The 13,167-nt window shown below is 38.7% G+C and overlaps 1 protein-coding gene across 1 annotated transcript in view; it reads right to left on the bottom strand.

Moving 5' to 3' along the window:
* NELL2 (neural EGFL like 2) overlaps positions 1 to 13,167 on the bottom strand; it is a 449,535-nt gene that overhangs the window by 174,606 nt on the left and 261,762 nt on the right. The window contains exon 14 of the mRNA XM_075553021.1: positions 3,351 to 3,476. Coding sequence (XP_075409136.1) covers positions 3,351 to 3,476 — 126 coding nt within the window. The remainder of the gene's footprint in view (positions 1 to 3,350; positions 3,477 to 13,167) is intronic.

The following is a 13,167-nucleotide window of genomic DNA, read 5'->3' as shown; positions in this document are numbered from 1 at the left end:
GTGATTAATCCAAAAGAACCGCTTGAAAAACAACAAAAAGAACAACTCACTGCCATTGAGTCAATGCAGACTCAGAGTGACCCGATAGAACAGAGTAGACTTGTTCTGTTAACTTTTCAAGACTAAGTCTTTACAAAAATAAAAAGGCCCATTTTTCTCCAGTGGAGTGGCTGGTGGTTTAGAACTGCTGACCTTGCAGCTACCAGCCCAATCAATAACCACTATGCCACCAGGGATCCTTAAGAAAGGCATTCCTCTCAATGAATAATCTAGAAACTTGGCTAGCCATAAACATTCAGTTACTTTTGCAATCCGATGAAGGAGACCTGGTAGCAATATGGGTTAGTAGTTGTGACACTAACTTCAAGAGCAGAAGTTCAAACCCACCAGCTACTCCGTGGGAGAAATATGAGGCTGTCTGCTCCCAGAAAGATTTACAGCCCTGTATATTCTACAGAGGGCAGCCTCCGAGTAGGCAGTGTGTGCAGTTTGCATCTCATGTCCCACCAACTCTCTCCTTTCCTTTTTCTGTTCTTTCTTTTCTCTTTAGTTGTGTACAAGCAGGCTTTCTTCTCTGAGCACAGAAAAGCATACGGAAAAGAAAAAATCATGAAGCATTAATTAGGAGGGAAAAAGCCTCAATAGGAGGGAAAACTTATTTTAATGAGCTTAGAAGTGTAAAAACTGCTTCATCATTTGTGCAAATGGCACACCTGAGTCATTAGTGCAACTGTTTCATGGAGCCAGAGGCCAGAGGGTTGTATTTCTTCTACTGGCTTCTGATTTAAGATTTTATTACAAGATCTGTGGGGGAAATATTCTTTTTGGAGTGAAGCTAATGAACTGAAACGATCCATATGAAAGTCAGTTTGATTAGAACATTACAAATTGAATAATGTATCTCTACATAAAATATGAATCTTTTCATTTTACTTATTTTTATACAGTTGCAAGTTAGACAGATGGTGACTGGCATACGCAGTAAGAGTTTGGAGGCTTAGCTTATGGTACTTATTTTGCCTCTCACTAACTGCATGACCTTAGTTGAAGCAATTGATCTCTTTGCGCCTCCGTTGTCTCATTTGTGAGAGTCAAAGATTGGACTAGATTCTCTACGGTAGGTTTCTTCTCTCCAAAATTTTACGATTATGGATAATAAAATTCCAATGACTATCATCAGAATCTGATGGGAAAAATTACAATTCTACCATCTATAAAAGGTATTCTGTAACATACCCAAATCTCTTTTATTGATCAAAACTCCTGAGTATAAATCATTGTGCATTGCTCGTAGATTCCTCTTTAAGTTAGAATGCTTAAGATTAATTTTCAGATGGGATAAACAACTTTGGAAATCTGTAGGATAGAGTGTGAATGTATACATTTGCAATATTTGTTTTATTTCAGGGAGCTCTTCAACAAGAAACAGTGACAGAAGTACAAAAACATACTAGATTCCGAACTATAAGAGCTTAGACACAATATCCAGAAAAGGCTCATTAGCAGTGTCCAGACATTTGTTCTGAAAAGGTTTCTACTGCATGCATATGTGTGCCTCTTTCAAGAAGTGAGAAAAATAAATACCCATTTTTATCAAAGAAACTCCTCTTGTTCTATGTCTTGTATGGTGCAGCCTAGGAGCCTTTAGCCACAAGAGAACGGAAATAAGAAACATAAATATATCAATGGAAAGTATAAAATATACATTGATCTTCGAAGCTCAAATCTCAAAGTGTCTACCTCCCAGAAAATTGGGAACAGTTTTTATTTTTAATGAACATGTCATGAAATATCATTTTGTGAAATGTAATAGTTCTATTTTAGTTCACTTTTGTGGTTGTTAGCTATTAAATTGGGAGTCAAGCTAATTGTTATTATGAATTCAGTAAATTATGGATTTCTATTTGACTTTTATTTATGACTTATTCCTTTACATTCCTTTCTTTATGTTGAAAACATCTAAGTGAAGGATGGGGAAAATTTTCGTTCAATACAAAATTCTGTAATTCAATGTGATTACATTTTGCTTAAGGAAATGCAGAATGTTTCCCATAATATGAAAATATCTAAGATGAACTAATAAAAGGAATGGCATTGTAAATACATTGGCATTTTTTAAATGAATATCAATTCTAACTTCAGGATATATTTGGTTTTGCACCATAGATTGTGGAAACTTTTTTTGATATTTGATTTCCATAACTTGTTTTTATATAAAAACTAGATATAATAATTTAGAGGTAGTTCCTCTCTCTTGCTAAAATTGATAAACAGGATATCAATTAGTATACTATGTAGTCACTAAAATAATTAGTACACTATGTAGTCATTAAAATAAAGCCATAGAAGTAGCTACCAAAACATAGAAATAAAATAACAACTTTATTATAGATTCATATTATTTTTAAAAATTGGTGAATCTTCCCCTGGAACAATCTAGTATTCTCTATATGTCCATCTGATAAAGGTCAGAGACTAATATTTTCAGGTGCACTCCAATTTTATTAACCTGAACTTTTTAAAGATGTGTTATGTTTAAGTTGCTCCTATTTAAAACATAGATAAAACAAAGAAATGCATGCTTCACACCCCAAGAGCTGCAAATCCCTTAGTCTTCCAGCTACTCTTTAATCATAATTTTCTTTGGTATTTTACTGGTAAGACCCTAGAAACTATAAAGTATAAGGGATGTCTCCCGTCAGGTATAATGTTGAGCACTGCTTCTGTCAACAGGATTGTGCACCATGCTGAAAAGAGTGGTCATAAAACTACCATAAGCAGACTCTCCTTTGCATAGTCTCCCACTGTGCTGTTCAGGGATGTGAAGAATCTCGATTTTGTCAACAGTCTCATTTCCTAGAACTCCAAAAACCCATGAGAAGGCGAGTTTGTGGGAAAATCCCCTTATCTTTTCATCCAATTTTTCCATGAGGTTTTTGAAGTCCCTTCATCTTTCTGGGGGGAAAAAATCCTCATCATTCATGACTTATTTTAATATTCATCTTTCAAAACTCTAAAGAAAATTAGTTTAACAGTATTTCTCCAATTTACCAACATAAATGATATGAGTTTTGAGTATAAATATTTTAAAAGTATAAATGTGGCATATTAATCTAGTTATTTAATTTTTCTTTATGTTCCTAACAGGAAATATACATGTAAAACTTATCCAGAACAACTTGAGATTCCTTCCCTTACAGCAGATTCCAAATACTACCAAATCAATAAGCGTCATATTTTGCTATAAGGAAGTAGTTGTAGAATACTGATCAAAAATACAATGCAAAGAAATGTTTAAGAGTCAATATAAGGCATAGAAAGATGTTCTTTCATGAACGACTGCCACGTACCTGTACATGAATAATCATCAATTCTGATATATCCCGTTTTGCAGATGCACATGAAAGAGCCTGGAGTATTGACGCACATGGTATTCTCCCGGCAGTAGTGGCGGCCCTCGGCGCATTCATCAATGTCTGGGAAGGAAAAAGAGGGCCGAATGATCAACAGTGGCTAGTATCCTCGAGTTTTGCTTTATTTTTTTTTATTTTGGGTTGGCGATATAAATAATCACTAATTGAATATGGCTATGAAAACATTTTCAACACATTTCCTTTCATCGGAATGTCTGATGTTCAAATGGCAGAAGCCATGTGAATATTTTTCTAGCAATTCTTGCCAGAGTGCCAAAGAGGTTTATCTATTTCAACTGCATCATGCAAAGTACCCTTTGATGGTCTCTGTGCATTTATCTACCTGTGTTCGATTAAAATGGATCAGAATGTAGAGATCGGGACTGCTTTACTTTCTGAGACGCTTCAATCACTAAGCTGAACAGTATCGCTAATCCAGTTAGAATACTCCTTAGAATCAAGGATGGCAAGACTTCATCTCATGTACTTTGGACATAGTATTGGAAAAGGCCAGTCCCTGAAGAGGACACCATGCTTGGTAAAGTCAGCCACAAAGAGGAACACCGTCACAGAGATCGACAGAGACAATGATGGCAACAGTGGGCTCAGCCCTCATGATTGTGAGAACAGATGAGTCAATTCTGAGCATCTACTCAATCACCACCACCACCACCACCCATATCAATATGTATATATAATTTTTATTGTGATTTCATTGTGAAAGTTTACAGAAGATCCTAATTTTTGACTCATTAGTTATTCTGCACACTTGGAGAGACTCTGAAAGGCATAAATAATGCATTTAATATGCACCAAAACTTGAATAAGTTCACTTATGGATATAAAGCCCATAATAAGTAGATTATTAGGGAAAAAAGGGATACAGGAAGTCCAGTCACTGAACAGGGATGGAATCATAATGTCAAGAACTGATATAGATAAGATTTTTAAAACTAATAAAATATTACATTGAAGTTCTGTCTTAGTAATTCATATGCAACATTTTGCATATAAAGGCTTACAAATATTATGAGATAATAGACTTAAAATAGATTGTGAAGAATATGAATTTTGACAATAAAACTGTCTCATTTCATAGCACCGCTACGTACAGTGTAAATCTGGCATCCAAACCAACGGTAGCTCTGTGGGAGAAAGATGCGTTGTTTGCTCCTGTAAATATGTACAACCTCAACTATCCCGTCCGGGGTCATTATGAGTTAGAATTGAGTTGAGGGCAGTGGGTTTATAGAAAACATTAAGTATTTTATGGGTTGTCTATCATTAGGTAATGTTATTTATTAAGGACCTTGATGCTGTGACCAGCATCATATTTCTCATTCAGAAACTTGTTTTCTTGAGTTCCTATGGTGAGATCACAGAAACATGCACATCCACTGTGCTATTAAAAGAAATGGAACAACGCTAGGTGACGGCAGGTGACCCACTGCTACAAGGGGCCTACTATGCATATAATCCCCACAGTGCTTCTAACCTTGAGGGCACCAAAATTAAAGTCAATACATGTAAAATGAAGGCACTTTTATTGTAGAGCTAGAGGTTTCTTGGAAACCTTCTGAGCTAACGTCTTATTTTAAAGATGGAAAAACTGAAGCCTAGAGAACTTTAATTTTCTGTTCATCCCCAGAGTCAACACAATTCAAAGCTTCCTACCCTAGCCTGTAAAGTTCTTCTGAGCTTGACCTTTATCTCTCCCACTTTTTATTCTATGAAAAGTGAAGCTCACTGGTTCCATACTCATGTAACTAACCACAACGTTGGTGATTTGAATCCACTCGGCATTTCACAGGTGCAGATACGGCAGTCTACTTCCAAGGCGATCCCAGCCTTGGAAACTCCATGGGGCCATGCTCCTCTGTCCTCTACATGGTTGCTGTGATATGCAATCAACTGGATGGGAACAGGGCTGGTTTGAGTTTTATATTCCTTGACTTCACTACCATCTCCTTTCTCACTGTGCTGGCTTCTAGGTCATGCTGAATGACGCATGCTCTTTCATGCTTACATGTCACTGGACATGCTGCCCTTTGTACTTGTAGCTGCTCTCCTCCTTTGATCCAACCTCACCCCCACAACAGATTAATCTTCAAGATTTCAAATGCCCTGCATGTAGAAAGTTCCCTGGTGGGGGTGGCATATGCCTTCAATGACTCTGACCCATGGTTCACCCACAGAGTGGACTAAATTTGTCCAGAAGCCTCATGGGCTGTAATCTTCATGGGAGCAGACTCCCAAGTCTCTTCTCCCATATAGCAGCTGGGAGAAAAATGACCACACTTCCGGTTCACGTCTTCACGCTGAACCAATATACCACTGGCTCGCTGTGAAAGCTCTCCTACAGAACTGAACTACTCCTGTGCAGTGTTCCCTTGGGAATTTGTAATTATTTCCATTTGATGCATCAATTATGCTTTCCTTAATCCTCATAAGCTTATTTCTCCCCAATAAGGCACACACACCTCAAGGACAGAGGTTATCTTTTAATATTACTTAACTTGGTCTGCTCCTTAGATTCATCTAGAATGTTTAAAAAAAATAAGATTAAACTTTAGTTGCTGAAACTCCCAAGCTCCTACTACAAATTCTGACTTGACTGTCTGTGATAGAACACAGACTATTTATAAATACAATGATTTTCCTTCGTGGTAAATCAAATGTAGGAACCAGAAAAATATTTCTATAAAGAACCAAATAAAAATATTTGGGGCTCTTCTAGAGTCCAGAAGATCTCTGTTAGACTTGCTCAACTCTGGTGGTGTGGCAGATACAGATAATATAAGGGGTTTTTAAAAATGCATGAAAAAAATCTTTTTTTTCCATGTACTTTTTGAAGCACCTTCATACATAAAATGAATGTGTTTCAACAAAATTTTATTTACAAAAACAGAAGGTAATCCAGCTTTGTCCTATAAGTCATAGATTGATGATCCCAGATCTGAGGCCCAGAGAGTAGAAAATACGAGTATATAGTACAAGTGTTTAATCCACAGTAAATTGTCGAGTGTGTAAGAATATCATGGGGGTGAGTGAATATCACAGAATTGATGAGAACACCAGGTTTATGCATGGAAAACCTCAGAATGGCCCTCAGCTTCATTTGACTTCTAGCATAATAATCTTCTCACGATGCCCCAGAACCCCTAAACATTTCACTGCTCTACGCAGAAAATATCACCTTCTAATAGAGCTGGAGAATCACACTCTCCACCTTCTAGAGGGAAATGGTGAAAACTCCAGCAGGACCTAACAGAGGTCATATAGATCACATGAGATGATTAAGGTACTCAGCTGGCTCAATGAGACCCAGCCACTCAGAAACGGTATGGCAATGAGATGATTTACTTGAAATCATCACAGAAATGATTTGGGTGTAAGCTCGACAACTGGATAGATGAACCTCAATAAATCCACGTGAACAAACTGATGAAGATTTCACCCTTGGGCGTGAAAGAGTCAGAAATACAGTGACCATGCCTTGTTCTCAGAGAGAAGAATCACACTGACTGAACTGTGGCAGCTCCTCTAAACAAGAAAAAGTCCAGATAAGAGACCACGATGCGTCTTAGAGACAGAGAAGCAGCTCTGCTGCCTGGAGCAGGAAGGAAACAATGCCCAGCTGGAGCAGATATGGATTCTGCCAGCACTGATCGCTCTCCAAAACACAACTATCCCGGCAGGAATAGCTACCAAGCCAAACAAATCAAACTCGTCAGCACGTAGGAAAAATCCCTGATTCCTCCCCAAATACTTAAAGGACTGAACCATTCAGAATATTAAAATATGGTGGGAGGAGGTATGGAAAGATGCCCATGAATTTGTATTCTTTCAATTAATTAGACCCTATTTGCAGCGTCAAGTGAGTGCACCATATGGTTTGTAAAGAGAAATAGAGATCATTGAAGTACTAAGGCCTTCTATAACACTGTCTACAGACGTTGCTTACTGTGGGGTCTACAGCCCAGCAGGCTGAAAGGAGGAGGTTGGAAGGTATGGGTGGGGCTCAATTCAATGGGTGGCTGTACAGTAAAATCAAGGAGTCTATTTAACTAAAAAAACTTTTAGAAATAGGTTTGACTTTCATTATATAAAACTATTGCTTCCATGACTAAGAGATGGATAATGCTTATTTTTCTGGAGCAGCATTGTACAGGACAAAGAAATAAACTAATTATAAAAATACCATTAAAATTCTGTATCTCTAATTGCCACTTGCTTTTTCTGATTTTTCATGCCCCATCTTCAGAGGAAGAAGTCTCCAAAGAGTAGCATTTTCATACTAAAACTGCAAAGCTAGATAAATGTCATTTCCATTTCCATGTGCAGATACTCACAGCACAAAAATAGCATGGCTGGAAGTAATCTAGTGGAAAATCGTGTTCAAATTTAGTCCGGTGTGTATTTTAGTTCCAAATCCCAATTCAGAAATTTAATGAGTTAAATTCTCACAATTCAATTCCATTCTCTACATATTCATTGAATGCCTTCTATGCACGAGGCTCGATTTTTTGTCAGATATTAATGGATGGATCAGAGGGGAACTGAAACCCCAGATAAATGGTACCCGCAGGAGAGAGTTTGCCTCCATACAAGTATATCTTCCTACTCTGCAGAAATACCCACACATGGCTTGCAAAGCCACCACCACCACGGAAGATTCCTACGAAAAGGAAGTATTCAAATTATGACCTGGACATGGTGTAGAGACTATGGAGGTTAAGGCAATGGGTGCATGTCTGGATCGTGCCGCCTTTCCAATGTGGTACAAAGCCTACTGCTCTAAAAGAGCTTGCAAATGGAAAACAGAGTATCGCACAGTCAAACAAGTGGCTGGTGTGCTCCTACTCCCCTCCTTTAAACCAACAAATGTCTTAGCAGATGATCGCTCTGAGCTGTCTCATCATGCTGCAAACCTTTGTTCACTCATTCAAGTATTCAAGTACTGCATTAGGCAATACAAACACTCTAACTGGGGGAAATGATCTAATGATAATGATAAGAAGTGGTATTTAATATAACAGAAACATATGCAATTTGCATCAATAGGGCGAATCCAATATTTTTATTTCAAAAAATTGCAATGCCTGTTTTTTCCGTAAAACTTTTAATGAAGAATCTACTTGAGGTTTTTCTGGTGATAAAAATAATGTCATGCTCCGTTTCCTGCCCAACTTGATAATGAACTTCAGAAGCCAGGTTAGATTTCCATGAATAACAATATGAGGTGGAATATGCTCAAAAAGCAAAATCCAAACTCAGTGCCCTGGAGTTGATTCTGAGGCCCAGCAACCCTGTACGGCAGGGTAGAATCACGCCCGTGGCTTTCAGAGCCTGTAACTCTTACAAGAGTAGAAAGCCTTGTTTTTGTCTCTTGAAGTGACTGCTAATTTCAAACGGCTGATTCTGCAGTCCAACTCATAGCCAGCCCAATAAGGACTCGTGTTCAGTAGAGGATATGTGACTCAGAAGGGAGTCATCAATGAAAACTGGATTGTGTGTCAGGGAGTGAAGTGGATATTTGAAGGACAGAGAGGCTTAAAGTGAATGCACAAAGTTGGAAGGAGCTTCCACATGGGGAGTTTTAAATATTGCTGCTGGCGGCCAGCAATGCAGCTCCAACGTGGAGTTGGAATCTGGAGTAGAACTGTGCCACAGGTTGTCTTGGCGATGGGAGTGTTCCACGTGAGGGGGACACTGAGGATGTGCAAGAGTGGGGTTAGCAGCAGGAACATGAAATGTTGGAGAATAATAAATAATCCATTTGGTTGAAATTTGTACAGCCAAAATGGAGATAAATTTGTGGAATAGGAATCATTATGTGAATGTACTTAAAAGTCCAATAAATAGAGGAAAGTCACCTTCCTTGCTATAAAGATGTGACAGCACTTGGAAAAATAAATGTCAGAGAAGTTGGCAAACCAGGTGCAGTTGAGGTAAAGAGACGTTATAAATTCATAAAGGCATGAGTCTTATTATGAGGTACTGTTGAGTCAATTTTGACTTATGGTGAGATAAAGTTTATTGTGTGAACCTGGCCAATAAACACATGTGGGGTTAATTGAAGGGCAGAGAGATAAATGACTCGGGGAGCCTTCCCTTAGTAGTTCTTGGGTCTCTTGCTTTGTTACGGTCAGACCAGGGTGCAGCTGCCTTAGCAGTTTCCTGCTTCTGTGGGCAAGGCTCACTTCCTGCAAGACGTCCCTGAGGAGAAGCCACATGGACCCACCCTGATGCAGCCATGGGTGCTGGAGCGGACATGTGGAAACCCCTGCCAGCGATAAGATGCTTACACACTCCCTAATTTGGCGCCTGCAGTCGGCATCATTGCGTGTGTTTGGTGAGATGGAGGAGGACTTTGTGGATTGGTGTTGGACATATGGGCTAATGTTGGACTTGTGGGCTTGAGCAGCACTGGGTAGAGATGTTTCCTTGATGTGTACTTACCCTTTATAGAAAACTCTCTCTTATGAATAGGAGTATCTGTGGATTTGTTTCTCTAATGTACCCAGACTCACACGTACAGTTATCCCATGACATTGGATGATACACTGCCTGGTCCTCCACCATGCTTTTGATCACTACTGGGTTAGATGCCATTGTTATAGCCATTTTGTGAGTCCAGCTCATGGGGAGCCTTGCTCTTTTTTCTGATCTGCTACTTTGCCTTCAAGGGCTGGTCCTTTTGGATAATATGTCTGAAGTACATGAGGCAAAGTCTTACCATCTACTTCTAAGGACAATTCAGGCTGTACTTCTTCCAAGAGAGATTTGTTCTTTCTTCTGGTAGTCCATGGTGATTATGAAATCTAAGGTCCCCACCTACCCCCAGTATCTTTGTACTTCTTTCATTTGTATTATTATCTACACATTACTTATCAGTATCTGAAGTTGTATAATCATATTGATTATTAACATTTATTATCTATTTCTGGGAGAGAGAGAAGCCTGTCCATGGCTATGAAAACCTCCTGTCCCAGAAGCCCAAAGGAGCAGTTCTGCTCTCCTATTTGGACGTTATGAGCCAGAGTTGACTTGATGGCACTAAGTGATGGATTATCTATTTCCAGTGGGAATATTCAGGAGGATGGTGAACTCGTCTAGGACAATGAGAGATCCTCTGTTCAAAGAACCTTTGGAGTCTTTCATCTTGAAGAAAAAGAGGATAATAGCGTCATGTTTACTGGTAGGAACTGGGGCCCAGCCTGGCAAACTGAACCCTGAACCCATTGTCTTTTAGAGCACAGCCTAGGTTGCTGACCTAGACATAGGCTTTGTGCACGGACAATTGACAAAAGTCATCCTAAGGAAGTCGTCTTGGAGAGGAAAAGAACACTGATGTAAGGCTAAGGAAGCCTAGGTTTCACTCCTGCTCCTATTACAAACCTGAAAGGCATTTCATCCCTCTGGGCCTTAACATCCTCATCCATAAATCAAATGCTACAGGCTTTCTAGGTCCCTGCCAATCCTCAACATCCCCCCTGGGGTGAAGCAACTGGCTAAGATGCTTGACTATTGATTCAGGACTGAAGGTTCACCACCTCAAAAGGAAGTCCCAATGATCTGCATCTGAGAAATTCGTCGTGGAAAATCCTGTGGTGTGTATTCTACTCTGACACTAAAGGAGTCCTCATGAGTTTTTACTAGTCCTTAACCTCTACCATTCTAACAAAGAGAAGAAATACAAAAGGTATATGGTTATAACAGATAATCTGATTCTCCAGAACATGATATACAGGCATGGTCCATTAACTTAAAAAGCAGAAGTAGACTGTGTTTCTTAAACTTGATCAACTTCTCATGCCCCAGGACAATACAAGCTGGTCTATTTTAGAAACAGGATTTCATATATTTATAAGTTCCTTTTTATCCTATCTGAAAGCTGAGGCAGACTTTGTAATTATTCAGAACCGTAGATTTTTAGATGTGAAACATTTTCCCCCAAAGTTTTAAAATTGCTTTATTAGGGGCTCATACAACTCTTATCGCAATCCATACATGCATCAATTGTGTAAAGCACATTTGTACATTCATTGCCCTCAGCAATCTCAAAACATTTGCTCTCCACCTAAGCCCCTGGCATCAGGTCCTCATTTTTTCCCTTCCCTCCCCACTCCCCCCTCCCTCATGAACCCTTGATAATTTATAAATTTTTATTTTGTCATATTTTTTCCCTGTCTGACATCTCTCTTCACCCACTTTTCTGTTGACCACCCCGCAGGGAGGAGATCCCATGCAGAGCCTTGTAAATCATCTAACCTAACCAGCCGTGCACAAATGCAAAGAAGGGGCAAGAAGCCAGGGATGACATGCAGAAGTGACAGGAATCAGGTCTTGACCCTGGCACTAGTCACATCAAAGAATGCTGATGCCCGCACTCTATGTAAAAGGGGAGACCCTTTATAAGAGGATTCAGTTAATGGTGTCTGTGTCCTTGGAAGCCCCACTATCAATAGTGTACACAGTGCATCTTGGCAGTCAGAACTAGAATATGTTTCCACGCCATGGCTCCCAAGTTAATGCTCCAACTGAGTTAAGGACTTGTCTCTAGAATAACTATTGAGGTATCCAATATTCAACATTTAGTTCCCTGAAATTAATAAAAAGGAAAGCCACAATGATCCACCATGTGTGCTTCTGCCACGGCCCCTGTCTACCCTCATTTTTAACGTCTTGGGTGTCAAGGCATATTTCATAGCTTTTAGTCAATTTTACCCTGTACAATGATTGTATTAGCATGTAATGACTACTAATGCCTTCTTGCTTAGCCAACAAAATCTTGAAGTCGTGGGGCTCCACTCTAAGAAAGGCACATACTAAAGAATACCACAGATCAGTGTGGGCTATTGCCAAGCATTGGCTCACCAGCTGTGAAATACTGTTTGGGCAAAGTTGGCAAAGAGATCAATAACCTAATTTGCATACCATGAAAAAAAGCTAAGTTTTGAGAAATGTAATTCTGGAAAGAGAGTTGAGAGTAACATTTGGGAAGATAAGCGTATTTTAAAATTTCAAAATTTGCAAGTATAAATAGGTTGCTTAGTGAAAAATCAGTAAAGAGTAAATTAAAATGTCATTTACAAATAAGCTAACATTTAAATGAGCTACCAGCAATCTTATATTTTAAAATCATGGCATTAAAATGTTTGTTTACCAAATATCATTAACTTTTATTTTTCAAGAACTATACCGATGGAACATAAGTTTTTAACATCACAAAATCATGATGCTTCCCTTTTTTAAAAAAGCATTATTATAAATTATACTCTACGTTCTTCAAGAAATGTAAGTACTCTAACATTACATCAGTTTTCTTGCTACTCTTGATTAAATGCATTCCTCTTAGTTTGAGAACTCCTGAATGTATGTATGCACACACACATACACAAATAGGGGCGAGAGAGAGAGAGAGAGCTGGAAAATTTGAGAATAAAATTCTCAAATTTTATAATTGAAAATAAGTCACATAATAATATCCACAGAGAAAGATGAAAGAGTTTGTACCATTAAGGAAAATTTTAAGCATGAATAATTCATCCATGTAACGAATACTTATTAAACTTCTATTTTTCCCAAAGTACTAAGTTGGATACTAACAGCATAACATTTAATAATACAGATGCAATATACGTCCTTGAAAAACGTGTGCCTCTGAAAAGAGAGATGAATAACTGTAACCACACATCACAGCAGTGTAATAAGGACCAAAGGGATGGCTCCTAAGCTCCTCTTGCCAACA

This window comes from Tenrec ecaudatus, chromosome 6, assembly GCF_050624435.1.
Source record: "Tenrec ecaudatus isolate mTenEca1 chromosome 6, mTenEca1.hap1, whole genome shotgun sequence".
In the NCBI taxonomy this organism is placed as follows: domain Eukaryota; kingdom Metazoa; phylum Chordata; class Mammalia; order Afrosoricida; family Tenrecidae; genus Tenrec; species Tenrec ecaudatus.
This window is presented reverse-complemented; position numbering and strand designations above follow the sequence as displayed.